The 17,903-nt window shown below is 49.2% G+C and overlaps 2 protein-coding genes across 15 annotated transcripts in view; one reads left to right on the top strand and one right to left on the bottom strand.

Moving 5' to 3' along the window:
- Positions 1 to 328: 328 nt before the first annotated feature.
- On the bottom strand, positions 329 to 8,648 carry ZNF346 (zinc finger protein 346). The gene is given in 7 exon segments (NM_001245618.2): positions 329 to 630; positions 1,902 to 1,995; positions 4,523 to 4,762; positions 6,229 to 6,379; positions 8,108 to 8,203; positions 8,290 to 8,393; positions 8,565 to 8,648. Coding segments are annotated over 7 exon segments (852 nt in total). The 5' UTR covers positions 8,626 to 8,648; the 3' UTR covers positions 329 to 524.
- Positions 8,649 to 8,746: 98 nt separating this feature from the next.
- UIMC1 (ubiquitin interaction motif containing 1) overlaps positions 8,747 to 17,903 on the top strand; it is a 39,593-nt gene continuing 30,436 nt past the window's right edge. For 8 of the 14 annotated variants that reach the window (XM_032750917.3, XM_072935100.1, XM_072935098.1 and 5 more), the window contains exons 1-2: positions 8,748 to 9,094; positions 13,257 to 13,414. In XM_032750917.3, coding sequence (XP_032606808.3) covers positions 13,265 to 13,414 — 150 coding nt within the window. In that variant the 5' untranslated portion in view covers positions 8,748 to 9,094; positions 13,257 to 13,264. Of the gene's footprint in view, positions 9,095 to 13,256; positions 13,415 to 17,903 lie in introns of all 14 variants that reach the window. The other 6 variants (XM_072935096.1, XM_072935095.1, XM_030284332.4 and 3 more) reach the window with 4 other exon arrangements.

The raw sequence follows: 17,903 nt of genomic DNA, 5'->3' as shown, positions 1-17,903 counted from the left end.
CGCAGAGCTGGGCCGACAGCTCATGAACAACCAGGGCACACCTAGGGACAGGGGTCATGCTCCATCCTCAGCTTCCCGGCCACGTGGGTGGCTCTGGTCCCACAGCCAGGCTCCAGGTCCCCTCCTGTCATCCTGGGTGTGCCCATGGGTGCTGGTGTCCCTCTGAGAGCAGTCCAGCAGCAGAATGGGCAGCCCACCAGAGGGGACAGGGAGAAGGTGCCACTACTAGCTTGCCGCCAAACCCTCCTTACACCAGATAGACACTTCCTCTCACACCACACCCACCTTCACAGGAAGCAATTACACAATGAAAACTACTCTAAGGGAGTGAAGTATTTGCTGTCTAGCAAGTCTCTTCCAGCTGGATCCTTTTCCTGACAGATTCAGTCCCCGTTCTGCTCAACGGGTGTATACAGGAGGGTAGGGCTTTGCTTATCCAGAGGGATAATGAAACCATTGTGGGCTGGCAAAGGATGTGCGTTCTGGGGCCACCAACAACTCCGAGAATAGTGCTGCAACTTGCTCTAGAGGTCTTGGCTGAAGTAACTGTAGCCTCCTGGGCCAGTTGACTCTTCCCGGACATACTGTTGTGGCGGGAACGGTCCGACAGCCAGCACTGCTCCTGGCATCCTGCACGTTGAAGGGAGCAAGAAAAAGGAAAAAATGGAGACAATGTCACAAATGCTCTGAAATGTGCCAACTGCAATCACTGCTCAGCAGGCAAGGCTGTCAGCAGAGCAACAACCCACTGCAGCCAAGGGAAGATTTGCCAGAAAATCTTCCAAGTGAATCCCTGCTCTCTGTGCCTGTGTGTAAACAGACACCTTTAGCATGGCAGAATTAGCTGCGGCAGAGCTCAAGGACTGCTAAAGAGCTCCCATTACAAAGCAAGCATCCTGCCTCTCTGCAGGCTGCAGAAGATGGAACAGGACTGCACAGCTGAATCCAGAGCAGCATTCTGAAAGGGAGTTGTGTGGCTGCAACAGCTCCAACAACAGCAGTGTCCTTAAAGAGAACATTAATGTGTGTGTGTGTTGGAAACATCCTCAATGTTATCTCTCTAGAATGGGATACCTCCTATTCACTAATCTAGTTGTGCTGTTCGAGAGCTGGAACTTCCCTGGGGTGAAAGATGTTTTCCCATCAAGTACTCCCCAGAGCTGAGGGACCAGGAGGATGTTATTCCATAGAGAGGGAACAAGAGATGCCAGTTTTCTTCCTGTCCCTTCTGGGGAATTTGGCTAGGAGCCTGTCCTCCCTTCAGGTAGGATTTCCTAATGCCTCTTCCTTCTAAGAAGCTTTCTAACCAACCCAGGCTCATTACTGTGCCTCTTTTAGTGAAGGCTCTTAAATTAAAGATTGGCAGTCTCCAGAACAAGTATTTTTGGTATTAATCATCTAGCAGCATAATTTTCTTCAATTAATAATATATGCAGGGGATGCCATTATTTAACTTGCCAGCTGTAAGAGCGAGTTCAGGAATACAGTCCAGGCTTCTGGAGCGTGCTGACTATATGCCAAATTTTAAAACAAGCAATCCCAATGGAGATTAGAATTGCAAGCATATCTCCACTGAGCCAGTCCTTAATTAAATTAAAATCTCAGTTGTTAAGAGAAACTGTGTTTAATAGGTGTCAGGTTCACTGCAAAGGTCTGTGCTGAGCTGAACTATTAGGAACCTGAAGTCACCGGAGGCACTTCCACCTCGGCAGCAGGACTGGGCGGTCTGCAGAGGGAGCTCCTGGAGCAGCCTCGGGACACACAGAGAGCCTGCACAGACCCTGCTGTTCTGTTTGGCAGTCAGCTGGAAACACGTGCTCAGAACTGCATTTTAGGTTATATTTAGGCCATCGATTTTAACAGCAAGGCTGGAAACACTCTTAGACAAGAACATTACTTACTGATTCTTGTGTTTGAAGCCACTGATGTGAGCTTGGTACTGCTCTATGGAGTTCAGCACTATGTTACATGTGCTGCAGGGGTAGCCCTTCCCAGCTGAAACAGACAGCAATGTTAGCACACACAGCTAGCCAATTTCTGTGCCTCAGCTAGAAACAAGCAAAATATTCAATCACCTGTTTTAGTAAACAACCCTAAACAAAGTCAAGTAACAGTCAACAATCTGATCAGGCAGGGAGATCACAGAATCCCACTACCCACCGTGTATCAGCCAGTTATTGCAAGGGAATCACTAAGCCATAAAGCTTTCCTGATCAGAACACGGTTTGTTCATCACTAAAAAACCACACACATGTTCCCTACAAACAGTTTATAGTATCAGACATAGTAAAAATTTCAGATTTGGACCCCAACCCCCAAAGGCTATACTGCCTTTGCAACTCCATTTTTCTTCCATAGTCCTACTTCTGCTCATCTGGGCATCTCAAACCAGAAAATAAAAGATACTGAATTTGTAAGCTTATAACATTTCAATAAAAAAGGCAGCCAGAGGAGATTACACCCACTGTCCAGCTCCACAATGCAGCATTTTGCTAAGCCTTGCTGAGGTGCCAACTGAGGATATTAAGCTCCATCCTCAAGCAGTTTGGTTACAGTCAGTGGATCAGTTAACTGCCAGGAAAAAAAAAGTTTCCAACAATAGTGGTACTCAACAGGATCATTGGTTTTGTGTAACATGACAACTCCAGCTGGACTGAAAGTTCATGAGGTCACAGATACCCAACAGGCAAGTATGGCAGCACAGGAGTCTCTAACAGGGGAAAATTCTGGCAGTTGTCCTCAAGACATTAAGCATTCCTGAATTTTGGGGTCACTGGGGAAGGGCTCTGGTTGGGACTCTCACAAGGAAAACATTTCCTTAAGGTGAAAGAGGAGATGGACCCCAGGTGTGCAGAGCAGTAAATCATTGGGAAGCTCAACTCTGGATGTTGCAGACACTTTGCCACATGGCTGCTGCACCTCAGATATTTCAGAATCCAGCGGGACATTCAGCTCTCAAAATGGAGCTGGATCCGGACAGTAAAGGCCAGAGGAGCTGATACAGCTTTCAGGTCTGCTTCCCTGCACCATCAATGTCAAGACTTCTCTGTTACAAACCCATCCAACAGGTGCATGCACAAAGTTGTCTAAACTACACTCCACAACCCCAAACCACTTGCTTCCATGGAACTTTAAGGGGGCGACCACCTCAGTGTTGCATTTGCAAAGAACACATATTCATCTGCTGTAAGTCAGGTCCCAGCAGAGAGTTTAGGGACAATTCTGGCTGTTGGCACACAGACACAGGCAAAAAGAGTGGGACAAAACATCCCTGACTGCAGCCCTTCTCATCTGAGAAGCCCCTGATCGTAGCCCAGGCTCTGAAATCTTTCCTGAAGAGCTGAAGTGCCCTGGAGATGTGACTGTACACATTTCTGTTCTGCTGGCACTTCTTGGGACACATCAATCACACAGGCAAGGGCACTGCCCACCTACCCAGGCAATGGCACTGCCCACCTACCCAGCCTGCCTGGGCTGGGGCTCGTGCTCTGTCAGCGCCTGAGTCACATTCAAGTGGAACCATTCATCAGACCCCACTAATTAGGTGCAGAGCAGATGGGTAACGTGAGATACTGAGCACCTTTTCCATCTCCCACACGGCCATGCAATGTGGGAGAGAACATTACTTGGCTAATTGAGCCTCATTTGTCATAAGTGCTACCGGTATCTAAAGGTGGCCTGCAAAGAATTAGAATAATTAATCTTCTGCTTGTGTGGGTTTTTACGACAGAGAAAGAAGCCCTTGATGAAGATTTTAAGATGATCTGTCTGCTTTTTATTTACCTCAAGTATCCAGCAGGTACTAAGACTTCCTGGCCCAACGGAAGGCTGCTGGGAGGAACAAAGGAGTTTTCTGTGAGCACCTAATGCTTTCACTGGACTCAGAGGGCTTTCATCGCATACAAGTGCTCATAAGCAGCAGATCATAAACCAAAAGAGTTTTAACTGTCTGCCTAAAGTTCCTCCTTAATAGCTCTGGGTTTTTTTTTTCCACATTCCTGCTTGCTCCAGAGAGAGCTGCATTAGTTCATCAGATGGAAGTGCCCACACAGAGGCAGAAAGGCATTCAGGGAGAAATCTGTCTGGCTTTCATGTGCTTTGAAGCAGCAGGTGCAGTTAAACCTATTCCTTCCATCTCTGGCTAGTCCCCTCAAAGACGACTTTTAAGCATCAAATGCTACTTTTATATTTTCATTTTGGATGCAATCACCTAACTAGAAACAGTACTGGCCAAAATCCGTGGATTATCCGCACAGAGAATAAAAAGGACACGTCCCCGATTAAACACTGCATAACACAACCCAAAGCTTGTCACGAGTAGCTACAGTCTAAAACATCTGCTGCTGGGGGTTACAACATCAACCAAATCACTCTTAGCGTGTATAATCAAGTTCCTCATCACAAGCAACACTCCCCTGCTCCCTCCACACACACTCTCTTGTCCAAAGGCCTGCCAGACAGATTCTGCTTCTCTCCCACCCTGCTCTTCAGCGGGTTATCAGCCTCCCTGTTGAGAACTCACCCATGAAGGATGATGCTGGTGCATCAGGGGTTCGGCCGTAGTGCGCCATCAGCTTGTGTTTGGTCTCCTGCTTTCTGTGCTTCTTGCCTACATAGTGCTGTTTTGCCATAAGGGGGTTGTTGAAAGTGGCATGGCAGAGGCTACAGAACTTGTCCGGGTCAGTAATGTCCTTGTTCTCTTCATTAGAAGATGAAGTAGAGGTGGGGACGGGAGCAGGGTGTTTCTGTGGGGGCACTGTTTCTGTAGGGTGAATCCAAACTCCTGGTCAGTCACAGAACTCACAGGTAAAAACCAGTCACTTTATTTCCCCCAAACCTACATTAAAACCAGTAACACACTGCATCTAAATCCTAAACCTAGCCAATATAAGATATCTTAATAAATTAATGATTTTGCTACCTCTGCCCTTAACACTGCAGAATTAGAAGACATGTGATAACATAACTCAGAGTATGCCAGGAAAATTTTCAAGGTTTAAAAAATCCAACAGATTTGCATATTTCTCCTTAACATAAGCGTGGCTATATTCAAGAAACACTGGGTATGAATGAGCTTCCACCTGCTGTTATCATCTCCCAGACAGAACACAGGCACAAGCCCTTGCACAGCAAAGGCATTCTGGAAGCACCATGCAGCCACAGCACTTGATCCTGAATTCATAAGGAGTCTTGCCTGAGACACAGCATAAATGGAACTAGGTCTCACACAGTGAATCCACACAGGGAAGCAGCTCTTCTATGTGGTGGAGAAACCTGCACCCTCTCACTCCAGGGTGCCAAACAGCAGAGTGAGTAACCTGCTAGGGATCAGAGAGCTCCTCTCACCACAGGAACACACCAGACTGCTCAGTGAACATCGTCCTGTAGGCTCCTACCATACCTAAAAGCAAGGGCTCCAAAGAACAAGAAGATCCCGGAGGTGGCTTTGCTGTGCACACATTTTAGCAAAGTCATGAAGACATGCTGGGACAGACAGTTTCTGCCTGGAAGATCCCAGGAGTCAGGTGTCTGTGTGACTCACAGTTCCCCAGCTTGGAATTAGTAAAAGCTACCATCCGCGGGTGCACTCAATGGCTGTGTTTTCCTTCTGTCCTGACCAACTGCAGCTCCCCTGGCCCATGGCTATCCCTAACTGCCCTGGACAGAGAGTGTCACTCCCCACCCACCAGGCCTTTCTGGCTGCTAGCAAAGGGATGGGACACACAGGCAGTAGTGCGGGGGCAGACAAGGTCAGGACAAGCACATACTGATGTGTCCCCAGCTGTATTCTCCCACTCCCCAGCAATCTGCAGCTCCCGAGTCTGTGAACCTCAGAGGCCACATTGTTGTAGCTGAGCAACCCTGGAGAATTTGCCATATCAGAGTTTCACCATCACTTCGGTCTCTGTAATATTTAATGGGCATTATAGCCTGTGACAGGCATTTCTACATCTTAACATTACATGTCTGGTCCCTGCATACAGGGATGGGTACAGGGGCTGCTGCCAGCTCCACTTCCCCCAAAAAAAGAAACAAAAACCCCACACAACCTCTTGCCAATGCCAGCCCACTGAGCAGGCTGGAACAGCCAAGTCTCTGGAGGTGCACTGCTGGATTACTCTATATCATGGCAAAGAGCACACACTCTTACAAGAGCTCACACTTGGGGTTCAACAAGCATCTCAACAGCCCTTTGGGACAACGTGAAAGTGCTGCAGACACTCATACCTTCTGCTTTGGGGGCCTGCTGCTTCATGTTCTTGGCATGAGTCTTGCCCAAGTAGTGAGATGTTGCCACGGCCGGAGAGGAGAAGGTCATGTTGCAGATGGGACAACACTTGTTCCTGTCCTCCCCATTGCTGCCTTCCTGCTTGCTGTCCTGTGCACAGAGAACCACTGAGTTGCTGAGGCTGGGAAGGACCTCTGCAGATCATCCCACCCAGCCTCCTGGTTTTGAGGAGAAACACTATGGTTTGGGGGTCTAAAAAAAAGATCATCAAAGACGTTTGGGTGTTAAGTTGATGAAGTGTGACTAGGTAGAACCTCCATGATGCAGCATCACCTTCTCCCTCCCTAGAGAGTGTTCTTGCACCAGATTACTGTTTCTAACCTGTTGGCAAACACTCCAGGCAGAGGGGCAGCCCTGGCCTGTTTGGGTTAAGGACAAAGTGAAGCATATAGCTGCCAAAATTGGACCACGCAGCCTTGTCCCCTGCAAGGTGTGAACTGAGCAGCAGAAACATTGCTATCAGCTGGGTCATCTGCAACACAACACCAGCTGAGGAGGGAGCAGCAGGCAGTTCTCGGCCTGACACTATGTGCAAAGGCATCTGCTGTTATCCCCCAGCTCCCTGCAAATGCCAGAGTTAGGGATTACAGCTGAAGCAATCATAAAAGTAGAATCTGTTCCCCAAGGGAGGCACGGGGCAGACAGATGGCTGAATGGAATGTGGGGCCTTTCTGACCCAACAGGCTCCAGCTACCAGCTGAGGGAACCTAAATAAGTAAAATAAAGAATGCTCTGGGAAGATAATTCCTGTGGATGGTGAACCCAACGTATTCTGCGTGATGTTATGCAATGATGCTCCTGACAAGCTGTTGCTCCTGTTCTTTCTCTGTCATTTCAAGCAAGACATTCAAAAAAAGGAGCACAAATGGGGAGGACAGGCTCAAAGAAGCTGTCTGAGCAGGGAGGGCAGCAGGAACTGGGACAAGACTTGGGGAAACACCTGCCACAGAGATTCTCAGTTCTCACAAAGCCCCTTCTGAGAGCATTTTCCTTGTTCACTTACAAGACTGTGCAACTGCCTTTAGCTCTGCAGGTGCCACAGAGCTGTATTTAGCCCTGGTGGATCCTGCACTCACAGAACACAAGGATGGATCAGGCTGGAAGGGACCACAGTGGCTCACCTGGTCCAACCTCCCTGCTCAAGCAAGATCATCTCAGAGCACTTGGCACAGGAATCTATCCAAATGGTTCTGGAATATCGCCAGTAAGGGAGACGCCACATTTCTGGAATATCCCCAGTAAGGGAGACTCCACACCTTGTCTGGGCAGCATTCCAGTGCTCGTCACTGCACAGCTAAGAAGTTCTTTATGTTCAGGTGAAACTTCCTGGGCATCAGTTTCTGCCTGTTGCCTCTCACCCTGTTGCTGGGCACCCCTGAGCAGAGTCTGGTTTATCCTCTGACACCCTCCCTTCAGACAATTCACAGAATGAGACAATCATTAAGGCTGGAAAAGACCTCCAAGGTCATCAAGCCCAACCTCTGACTGATAGTGACCTTGTCAACGAGACCAGAGCACTTGAGTGCCATGTCCAGACATTTCTTAAACACCTCCCCTGGCGCAACTTGAGGCCATTTCCTCTTGTCCTGTTGCTGATTTCCCAGGAGAAGAGGCTGGATAGAGTCTCCTAACTGAGACTCTATCCCAGCTGGATAGTCTCCTAACAGAGAGTTGTAAGAAGGAATATGGTCTGCCCTGATCCTTCTTTCTCCAGACGAAACAACCCCAGCTCCCTCAGCCGCTCTTCACAGGACTTACCCCCTAGATTTTAAGACATTGTAGACATTACTTATAGACATTGATCATGTCTCCTCTCACCTGCTTCACCTCCAGCTTCATCTTCTTCCCCTGGGCACCCTCCTCCCCGCCGTGGATGGACAGGTACCGTCTCACCTTGTTGGCGTGTTTCTTGCTCTGGGGAAATCAGAAAAACCCCGCTCGGTGCTTCGCCGAGCCCGGGGCTGGGCTGGGGCGGAGGCTCGGGGCTCCCCCTTCCCTACCTGGTAGTGAGCCAGGCGCTGTGACTCGGAGATGAGCAGCGCGCTGCACACCTTGCACTGCGCCTCGGTGAAAATGTGTCCGTTCTCCCGGATCAGCCGCTCCACTGTGGGGTGAGAGGGGTGGGACACAAAACGGGGGCGTCAGCGGCCCGGTGGGACCCCGCCAGGTGCGGGCCGCCCCTGTTCGGGATGCTCGCACCTCGCAGGATCCAACCGGGCTAGAGGGCACCTCGTGGGGCCCGACCACCCGCCCGCTCCCGGTGCGGCCGCCTCACCCGCCTCTTTGCCCACCAGCGGCCCCGCAGCGTCCCCGTTGCTACCGGCCCCGTCCGCCATGGCCGCCGTCGCCGCCTCACGCTGCTCTCGCGAGAAGCCGCCCGCGCGCCCCCTCCGCGCCTAGCAACGGCGGGGCGGTCTCCCGCGAGAGCGCCGCACCCTCCGAGGGAGGCGGCGGCGGACATGTTGGTTATGGGCACAGGGGTATTGCGGCAGCCCCGTGGCGGCACGTTGTTGTGGATGTTTAAGCGACGCAGTACATCCTTCTCCTGAGGAAGCGGTGTCCAGGCTGAGAAAACGGCGAGACCGCCAGCGCCTCAGAACGGTGCGTCCGGGCCCGCTGCTCGCCAGCCACGGACATGGCGCTGTCCGCTTCAGCACCCCGATGGCCACGTGAAACGTAGCGAAGCCGCTGCTGCCATCTTGGGTGAGGGCAATGAGGCCTCCGCCGCCAACTTGAGCGCGGGTGCGGGACCCGGTGCGGGAGACCAGGCGGCGAGGCCGCGGGCAGCGGGGCGGCCCGGGCCCGGTGAGTACCTTGTGCCCTGCGGGGCGTGCCGCTGCCCCGCGGCGGGTGGGCCCGGAGCGAGCCGCGGGGCTCCCGGGGCTGCGAGGGAAACCGTTTCTTCCCCTGCCGGGGGCCGTTCCCCGGCCTCTGCCCCCGGGCTGACCTCCCCCGGATCTGACCGCCGGTCCCCGGCCCGGGACTGGCGCCCAGCGCTGTCCCCTGGGGAAGGGACGCCTCCCGTCTCCCTCTAGGGGCGCTTCCTCTGCCTCTTGCATGGAGGTGCTGTGCCTGGGGATACCCTGGAACTCCTCCTGGACCGTCCCCTGGGGACAGGACCGCAAACCGGAGCTGTGACTTGCCCCATCCCCTGATGGTGCTCCTGCCTCTCCTGTTCCTCTTGCAGGCCTGGCTCCCTCCCCTTTTCCCGGGACAGCCCCTGCACGCTCCCTTCCCTTAGGTTTGCCCACTTGTGGCTGATTCCCTTGCCCAGAGCTCACCCCTATCCCGCCTGGGATGCCCCATGCTTCCCTCCAGCTTGTCAATATCCCTGAGCCCATCATTGTAAATTCCCGTGCAGCGCCCGATGGCAGCGGGTGGGGAAAGTGAAAGAACCGTCGGTGGGTTCTGGGCCCAGGGGGGAAAGGTTTTCCTCCCCTGCCCTTGGAGGAGGGAGATGCTGCAGGCAGGACTCAGGGCACTGGAGCAGGGAGCATCTCCCGAGAGCTCAGCAGCCTGTGAGGATGCGCCTGGCCATGCATTGCCTCTGCAGTGCCCGTGTCCCCTCTGTGCAGAGCCAGCTCTGTAAACGGATCAATCCTTTAAACAATTTCTCTCTCCCCAGGGCGCTGCCAGCCCTCGTGTCCCGCTCACGGAGCATCAGCTGGGCTCTGCGTGCTGGGTCGAGCCGAGGGTCTGGGGATGATATTTCCATGGAAGCGTGCTCTGCTTCCCGAGGTGGGGGGGAGTTGTTTACAAAGCGACAGCCTGTGTCTCCAACCACTCAGGAACTCATCCGGGGATGAGAGTCATTCATTTTTTTTGGCTTGGTTTTTTCGAGCATTTTTCAAGCTGTCACAGCTTGGCAGGTCTGTAGCTGCAGTGTCAAGATTTAGAATTATTCTGCCGGTAATTGCTTTCTGATTCATCAAAATGATAGATGAGAGGGAAAATGACAAATAATCACAAGTTGGGGATCTTCAAGGATATCCCTAAAAATGTGGCTGGAGAAGCGTGGCATGTGCGAATTCCTTGTCAGGAGGTCACCTTTGCTGTCAGTGCATTTACAAAGAAATTCTCTTAAATTCAGAGTTGGAAAAAAATCTGGATAACTGCAAAATGAGTCTGCAAAGTGGACTGCAAAGGTAATTTTAGATAATTCAGTCTCTGGCTTTTTTTTTTTTTTTTTTTTTTTTTTTTTTTCCTGGGCCTGAAAGCAGGTATCTTCCCCTTAGGCACTCACAACTATCCTTTCCAAGAGTGCTAAAAGCAAAATATGCTCAACTTCACTTCCTGAAGAGAAGGTCTCTGCTCTGCTGCATGTTGTCTTCCCTTAGCTACACCATCTTGTCTAATAAAAGCTATTACTGCTCTCCTACTCACAGCATCAGACTAGCACAGCTACGAGTGATCTCTTACTTGTCTTGTTCCCTTAGTTACATTTTCAGAGACTCTCTTTGCCACAAGTCCCTTCAATTTCAGAAGTGTTGTGGGAGTTGTGTGGTTACATCTCTTACATCTCCTCTTTTCTATCCTTTAAATGTTGAAGGTAGGTGACTCATCATAACTTCAGCTGATATTTCTCAGTGATCTCTTATTTAGCACAGAGCACCGAGGAGAAGATGTATCGCAGAGTCAGAGGAGTGATGGTGATACCAGCATGGATTTAAAAAAAAAAAAAAAAAGCAGCACAGCAGTTGTTTGTTGCTGTTGCTTTTGTTGTGAGGCTAATAGGGTTTATAGGCTGCCTCTCCAAAGCCTCAGTGACCCTGTGTGGGCCCTTCAGTGCTCCTTATGGCATATGAGGGAGTGGTTTTCCAAAGATAAGGTAGCATTCTCCACCACCATGGATGTGCTTCGTGGGGGCAGCTCACAGCAGCTGGGTGTGAGGCTTGGCTCATCTCCCTGAGCAGGGAGGGCAAAGAAACCATTTGGAGCAAAAGATAAAAAAATGGAAAATATATAGTGAGGATATTCCAACAGCACTGAGTTCAGCTTAGCTGGAGCTGAACAGCTTTGTTTCTCAAGAGCCAGTGCTTCACCAACAGGAGTGCTTGTTTTTATTTTCCCTTCCTTTAATGGCTCCAAACTGACAGAGAGAAGGATTAAATTAGATATTCGGAAGAAATTTTTCCCTGTGAGAATTGTGAGACAGTGGCACAGAGAAGCTGTGGCTTCCCCATCCCTGGAAGCATCCAAGGCCGGGTAGAAGAGGGCTTGGAGCAAGCTGGCATAGTGGAAGCTGTCCCTGCCCATGGCAGGGGTTTGGAATGAGATGATCTTTAACATCCCTTTCAACCCAAACCGTTCGATGATTCCTCAGCAGACCAACACTGGAGGACTGCAGAGGTCCTTGCAGTCACTTTGGCGCCGTGACTGCCCATTTGTGCAACGTTCTGCTTTCAGAGGGCTCAGCAAACCTTTGGTGCAAATCATGACTCACCAGGATAATCGCCTTTTGTCTCTGGGCGTGTGTGTGCATGTATTTGCAGAAGGAAGGCTGCAGATCGTGGGGAGGGAGCGTGGTTATTCCTCACCTTGCTGCTCGGACTGTAGATGGAGCAATGCGCTGCTGTTCTCGGCACTGATGGGGATTTTGGCCTCCCTTAGTGTTGCTCTATGCAGTGATTGTTTGCAATTTTGTAGTGTTACAGAGAAGGGTTTGGCTCTATCCTGGGTGATGTAGGGTTTCTGTTGCATCTTCTCTTGCTCTTATTTTAGATCTCCACACACATCTGAGCTATTTCAGTGATCTTGAAGCAAGGCAGAGTGATTCTGTGGAAGGACACTGGTCTGGGAAGCGGCCAACTTAACTTGCATTTCCAGCTTTGCTGTTCCCTGATGTGGAACGAGGGGCTTGTTGTTCAGCCTCTGTCTGCACATGTTTAATTGAACTTCAGCAGAGCTGGTCATGCTCAGCCTGCTTTGTAAGGCTCTTTTACATCACAGTTCAAGAAGCACTGAATTTTATTGTTGAGCTACCAGGCAAACAGCAAGCATAGGCAGGAAAGGGTGATTTAACTCTGTGCCATCCCGCTGCTTTCCTTTACTGAGACCTCTTCCCAGTCCTCTCCTCTGAGCTCCTTTGGACCCAGGCAGCTAATGCTTGCTGTGCATCCCTCTCCATCAGTCTGTGGGCTGCCAGGGGAAGGGAGGCTGAAGTACCAGTTTGCATTGTGTGGGCACCTGCTCTCAGTTGTTCCATGCACTCAGGTTTGCACTAATAACACTCAGCAGGTTGCTGGCTGCTCTTTAAGTGCCTTCGTTAATACGGATGGTTTGGGCATGTCTGGATGGAGTTCTTCCGGAGGCTGCTGCTCATGGAGAAACCCATACTGCCAGATAAACCTGTTGTCTTGTTTCCAGCCTGCCTGCTGCCATTGCCTGTGTTTTCCCTGTCTATAGTGCTGGAGCAGCCATGCACTGAGCTGTGCAGACGGCAGGACAGCATCATTGAACTCACAATGCCTTTCCCCCTGATTTTGTCAAATACAAAAGCAGAAAAAGGGCTGTGCTGTGGTGGCTTCTTGGTCTGGTGTGCAAATGTCAGCTTGATCCACTGCCACAGCCTGGTTTGTTTTGGTCAAGATGTGGGACTGAGGAGGGGAGGTTGTGTTGGAGGGTGGGAGACCCGCTGTGAAGTGATGCTGTGGAGGAGTTTGCTGATGGGTTTTTAGAGGAAAGCCTCATTGTTTTGAAACAAGGCATTCAGAGTGGCTTTGCTCTGTGTTGCTGTTCCCCTGAAACCCCTTTTTAGCAATCAGCTGTAATAAAGTGTTCTTAACTAGATGAGTAGTGACTGGTGCATGTGGCTCCCAGTAACACTAAATCCACCACGCTTTGTAATAAGGTTTCAGTGCCTGGGGTATTTTGCCTAAAAATAGCAAAAAAAAAAAAAAAAAAAAGTGTTAGGGGAAATCTAAATCAGAAGGAAACAAATGGCTTTTAATCTTTCCCTCTGTTTCAGAGTGAAGGATGCCGAGGAGGAAGAAGCCTGCAGAGGGCCTGGAGTCTCGAGGTCAGGATGGAGAGGAAGAGGAGGAAGAGAAGAGGAACCCAGCCAATGCCAAGAGGAAGCGCAGTTTTGTGGATGCATTTATTGTTATATCTGACAGCGATGGAGAGGTCAGTGATGCGTTTGGGGTACCCAGAGCCTGGGCTGGGCCCTGCTGCTGCAGGACAGTGCCAGAGCAGCCCTGGCTGTTGTGCTGGGGTCAGGCTTTGCACAGAGGGGCTTGTGCCATTCCTTTTCTTACATATGCTATGAATCAAATCCTATTTGACTAGGAAATGAATGGTGTGCTTCGTGAGGGTGAGTTATGAGTCTGGGATTTGATAACCAAATCCTCTCAGAACTGAATCTGAAATGTAATTTAAAAGTAACCTTTCCTCAATCCCTTTACAAATCTTTTTTTTCATAATTTTTATTTGATTGATTTCCAGCTAAACCTTAGCAACATGATTCTGTATTATGTGCAAATAGATAAGAAAATGATTCAGAACTCAGGCTTGTGAGTAGCTCAGAGACAGGCAATGTCTGGTAAACTGATTCTGAATTACAGGAGCCTGAGTTTGTAACCCAGCTCCAAAGGGTGTAAAGGTGCATGTGGTGTGGGAGTGCCTGGCTAAGGCATCAAGGCTCAGATCCCTGATCCCCAGAGTCAGCTTATGCACATCAGCATTACCCTCGAGATGGAAATGTCTGTGTTGGTTACACGATGACGGCATGAGCACGGGAACTCCTGCCTGGGGGAAGCCCAGAGCCCTCAGAACCTGTGCCTGACTGAGCGAGGTACACGAGAGGAAATTACTACAATCAGGTTTCTTTATGTGCAACTCTTATGGCTTTTCTCTGTCTTGCTGGTGATTGGGGATCCTAAGCTGCTTTTTGTAATTCCACCATTTTCAAAAGCATTTCAGTTCACTCTCAAGCTGTAGATCTTAAATCAGGTCCCTTTTGCTCCCACATCTGCAGCGTGCTGCTCTCCAATAAGGCGATTATCATGTGAGGAGGAGAAAATCACTAGAAATAAACAGTAAGAAGCTGTAGGGCAAACGATATTGGATGTTTTTTCTTCACATTGTCTGAGTTCTTTCCCATTGGGAAATTCCCTGAAAGAAATTGAACATATGGCAGTAATAGTTCAGTGGGGTTAAACCCTTAGCTCTGCAATATGCTAAGTTAACTTCAGATGTCTGCTGCATCACTGGCCTTTATTGTGAAACCTATAAGGAAAAAAGAAATCAGCAGCTATAAGAGCTGCTGCAGTACATAAAAGATCAGGACCTGTTATTGTCTGCAATTATTCATCTCAATGTGCACGTATCTGAAAAAGAGGAAACAAACGTCTCTTAAAATACATCTATAAAAAGGTTAGGCTCCCTCACTGTTCTGTAAGTTTGTCTATAAACAATAAATTCTGATGGCATAATCGGTCATATTACAGAAAAGGATATGCTCAGAGAGGCCGTTAAAGAGCCAATTAGGTTCTGTTTTAGTGACAACAGTTCAGTCAGTTGAATGAGTGGATTTATTCAGTTCAGTCTCTTTCTGTGAGTCATCAGCTTCCAGATCCAGTGCCACAGTCTCTTGTCGTGTTGTTTTCTGCGAAATCAAACGCAAAACTGGTTTACTTGGGATCTCAAAAAAATAACTGTCTGCCTTCTGTAACTGTCTCAGCTTTTCTGTGTACATCAAGTTGAATTTCAATTTTGGACATTGTAACTGTTGTTCTTGCACTGGTAAGACCTTGTTGTGTGTTTAAAAGAGGTGTGGGAAGCTCAGATCAATAGCAATTTTAGAGAACAATATATTCTCAATTAATCTTGCATCTGTTAGGACATGGTTCCTTATGAATCAAAAGCTACAAGGACAATTTGGGCATCATTGATTCGATGGCTTTCTTCCTTGGCAGTCTCTTGGCAGGTATCTATAGAACAAGTCCCTAGTTCTGCTTCCAGACCAGCAGATCTTGTAGCAGCTGCACCTGGAAAGCCTCCAGCTTCTCACTTTTGATGATCTTTGGCAGACTGCCTCTCCCAGGAATTTTTCAGTCATGCTGGATTATCAAGCTCATCCATGTTATTTTGCCAAGTTCCCTTTCTTTGCTCATGTCTGTGCTGTGGCATCTGCAGAGCTGCATCAGAAAAAAAGTTTTCTGGACGTGAGGCTTTCTGATCTCTGCTATATATAATCCTGGATTCGGGGACCACTTATCTTTTTCTGGAAACGGTCAGACAAGATAAGAACAGTCTCTCTGGCTCTGTGGAAACCAGAGGAGATGACCTTCTTTGTGCAGACTGTGTCTCTGAAAATGCAGACACGCTGAATGTGTAGAGTGGTTCCCATCTCCCTTGGCTGTTTAATCCCACAGGGAATTGGTTGCCTGTGCCAGAAGATGGATGTTCATTCACAAATACACAATATTTCAAGTAGTGCCCAACAATGCTCACTCTGAGCATGACAAGTCCTAGTCTCCTGAACCTCATGCTTGCATTGGTCTGTTGGTCTGACCCCTGAAGCCATGTCTTCAAGATGATTGTTCCTCAGCACAGGGCCTGGTCAAGCATGAGCTCTGAGCACAGCCCAAAAGTTGTGCTGACCTGTTAGACTGATCTGCAGCCTTTAGTGCAGTTGATCCTCACATGCTGCTGATCTGGTCTGGGACCTTTTGGAAGGGTCTTTTGCTTGGATAGATCCTTTGGGAGCTCTGAGAGTACCTGCCTGCATTTATAAAGTTGGCATCAAGTCTCACAAGCTCTTTCTGCCAGATCCATCAGCTCTGCCAGCCCTCGGGGAACATATGACAAGACTCCAGGGTGATGGTGCCATCTATTTCTGCACGGCCTGTCTTCCCTTCAGTGTGGAACATCCCCTTGCCTGAGTGTTCCTGTGTTTGGAGATACTCACAGTCGGGGTAATCAGCAACATGTGTTGATGTTAAGATCAGATTTTGGCTGTGGTGCAGAGGGAGGTGTGTTTAGGCACTGGCTAATACCCAGCCACTGCCCTATCCTGTTTCCATTTTCTGTGACAGTGGACACTTACCCCAGGACTAGGCATGGCCTGAGGGACATCTTGCTATGGAGAAGACAGCACTGGAAATGTCACAGCCAGGATGGCAGTGCCCACCTGTCATAGTTTAATCCCATCCAGAAGCTAAGTAGCAGGCAGCTGCTTGCTCATTCCCACCCCATGGTAAGGAAGAGAATTGTGGGGGGGAAAAAAAATCTCGTGGGTTGAGATAAGAACAGCTTAATAATTGAAACAAGATAAAATATAATTATACTATTAATATTCCTAATGATAATATCAAGAATAATTGTAATGAAAAGAAGGGAGAGACAACTGCTTTTCATCCGGAACTGTAGTGATAGGACAAGGAGGAATGGGTTCAAACTGAAAGGGGAGAAATTTAGGTTAGATATATGGAGGAAATTCTTTACTGTGTGGGTTGTGCAGCGCTACAGCAGGATGCCCAGAGAGGCTGTGGATGCCTCATCCCTGGCAGTGTTCAAGGCCAGGCAGTGAGCAACCTGGTCTTGTAGGAAGTGCTCAGGACAGGAGGGTTGGAATGAGAAAATCTTTAAGGTCCCTTCTTACCCAAACCTTTCCATGATTCTGTGAGTAAAACCCAAGAGAAACCAGTGCCACAATGCAGTTGCTCACCACCCACTGACCAATGCCCACCCAGTCCCTGAGCATCAATCTCTGTCTCCCAGCCAGTTCCCCCTGTTTATACTCTGGGCATGAGGTTCTGTGCTGTGGAATATCCCTTTGCCCAGTTCCCCCAGCTCCTTGTGCACCTGCTCACTGTCAGAGCACAGGAAACCCAGAAGTCCTTGATTTAGAGAAAGCACTGCTTGGCACCAACTAAACCATTGGTGTGCCATCAACATTATTCTTGTATTAAATCCAAAACAGCACTGCATCAGCTAATAGAAATAAAAATAACTTAATCCCAGGACGCCACCTCACACCACTGCCCATCGGAGCGAAGCTGAGCCACGTGGGAGCATTGCTGCAGTGCTCTGCTGTCTCCAGGGCTCTGCTGGTGCCAAGGGACCCAGTGCCTCCATCTCCCAGAGGAGAATGCAATGGGAATTGGTTCTGGAGGAGGCTTCATGGCTCTGCTGAGCTCACTTGTTGAAAATCAGATTGAGCTGAATCCAGGCTCCTCACAGCCCAGTAAAAGCCATTTTTCCTACAGAGTCCTCTCTCCCTGTGTCAGGAACTGCATATCCTGGCATGAGCACCATTGTGTCTTGTTGTTCATCTCCACTTCCAGCAGGTTTGTTTTAATGAGCTGAAAGAGCAAAGCTGAAACAGATTCTGAACTGAAGTCAGAGACTAATAAAGTAGGGTGTGATATTAATTTCAGCAGCAGCCTTGGCAAGAGCCAAACATGGTAATTCCAACATCTAATTGGCTTTTAAAAATAAATTAGTCTGGTTTTCATCTGCATATTTCCCATGCAGGATGTGTGCTGTTTGGCTGTGCCCTATTGTTAGATGGTCCCAACTGCTGTTGAGCAGTAAAATTACCCAGACCTTTTGACTTTGCAGTCTGCACTGTTAGGGGTGGAGACATTCTGCTGTAGCCTTTTCTTCCCTG

The sequence above is a fragment of the Taeniopygia guttata genome, chromosome 13 (genome assembly GCF_048771995.1).
Source record: "Taeniopygia guttata chromosome 13, bTaeGut7.mat, whole genome shotgun sequence".
NCBI classification, from domain to species: Eukaryota; Metazoa; Chordata; class Aves; order Passeriformes; family Estrildidae; genus Taeniopygia; species Taeniopygia guttata.
The sequence above is the reverse complement of the archived record's forward strand: the minus strand, read 5'-3'. Positions and strand labels throughout refer to the sequence as shown.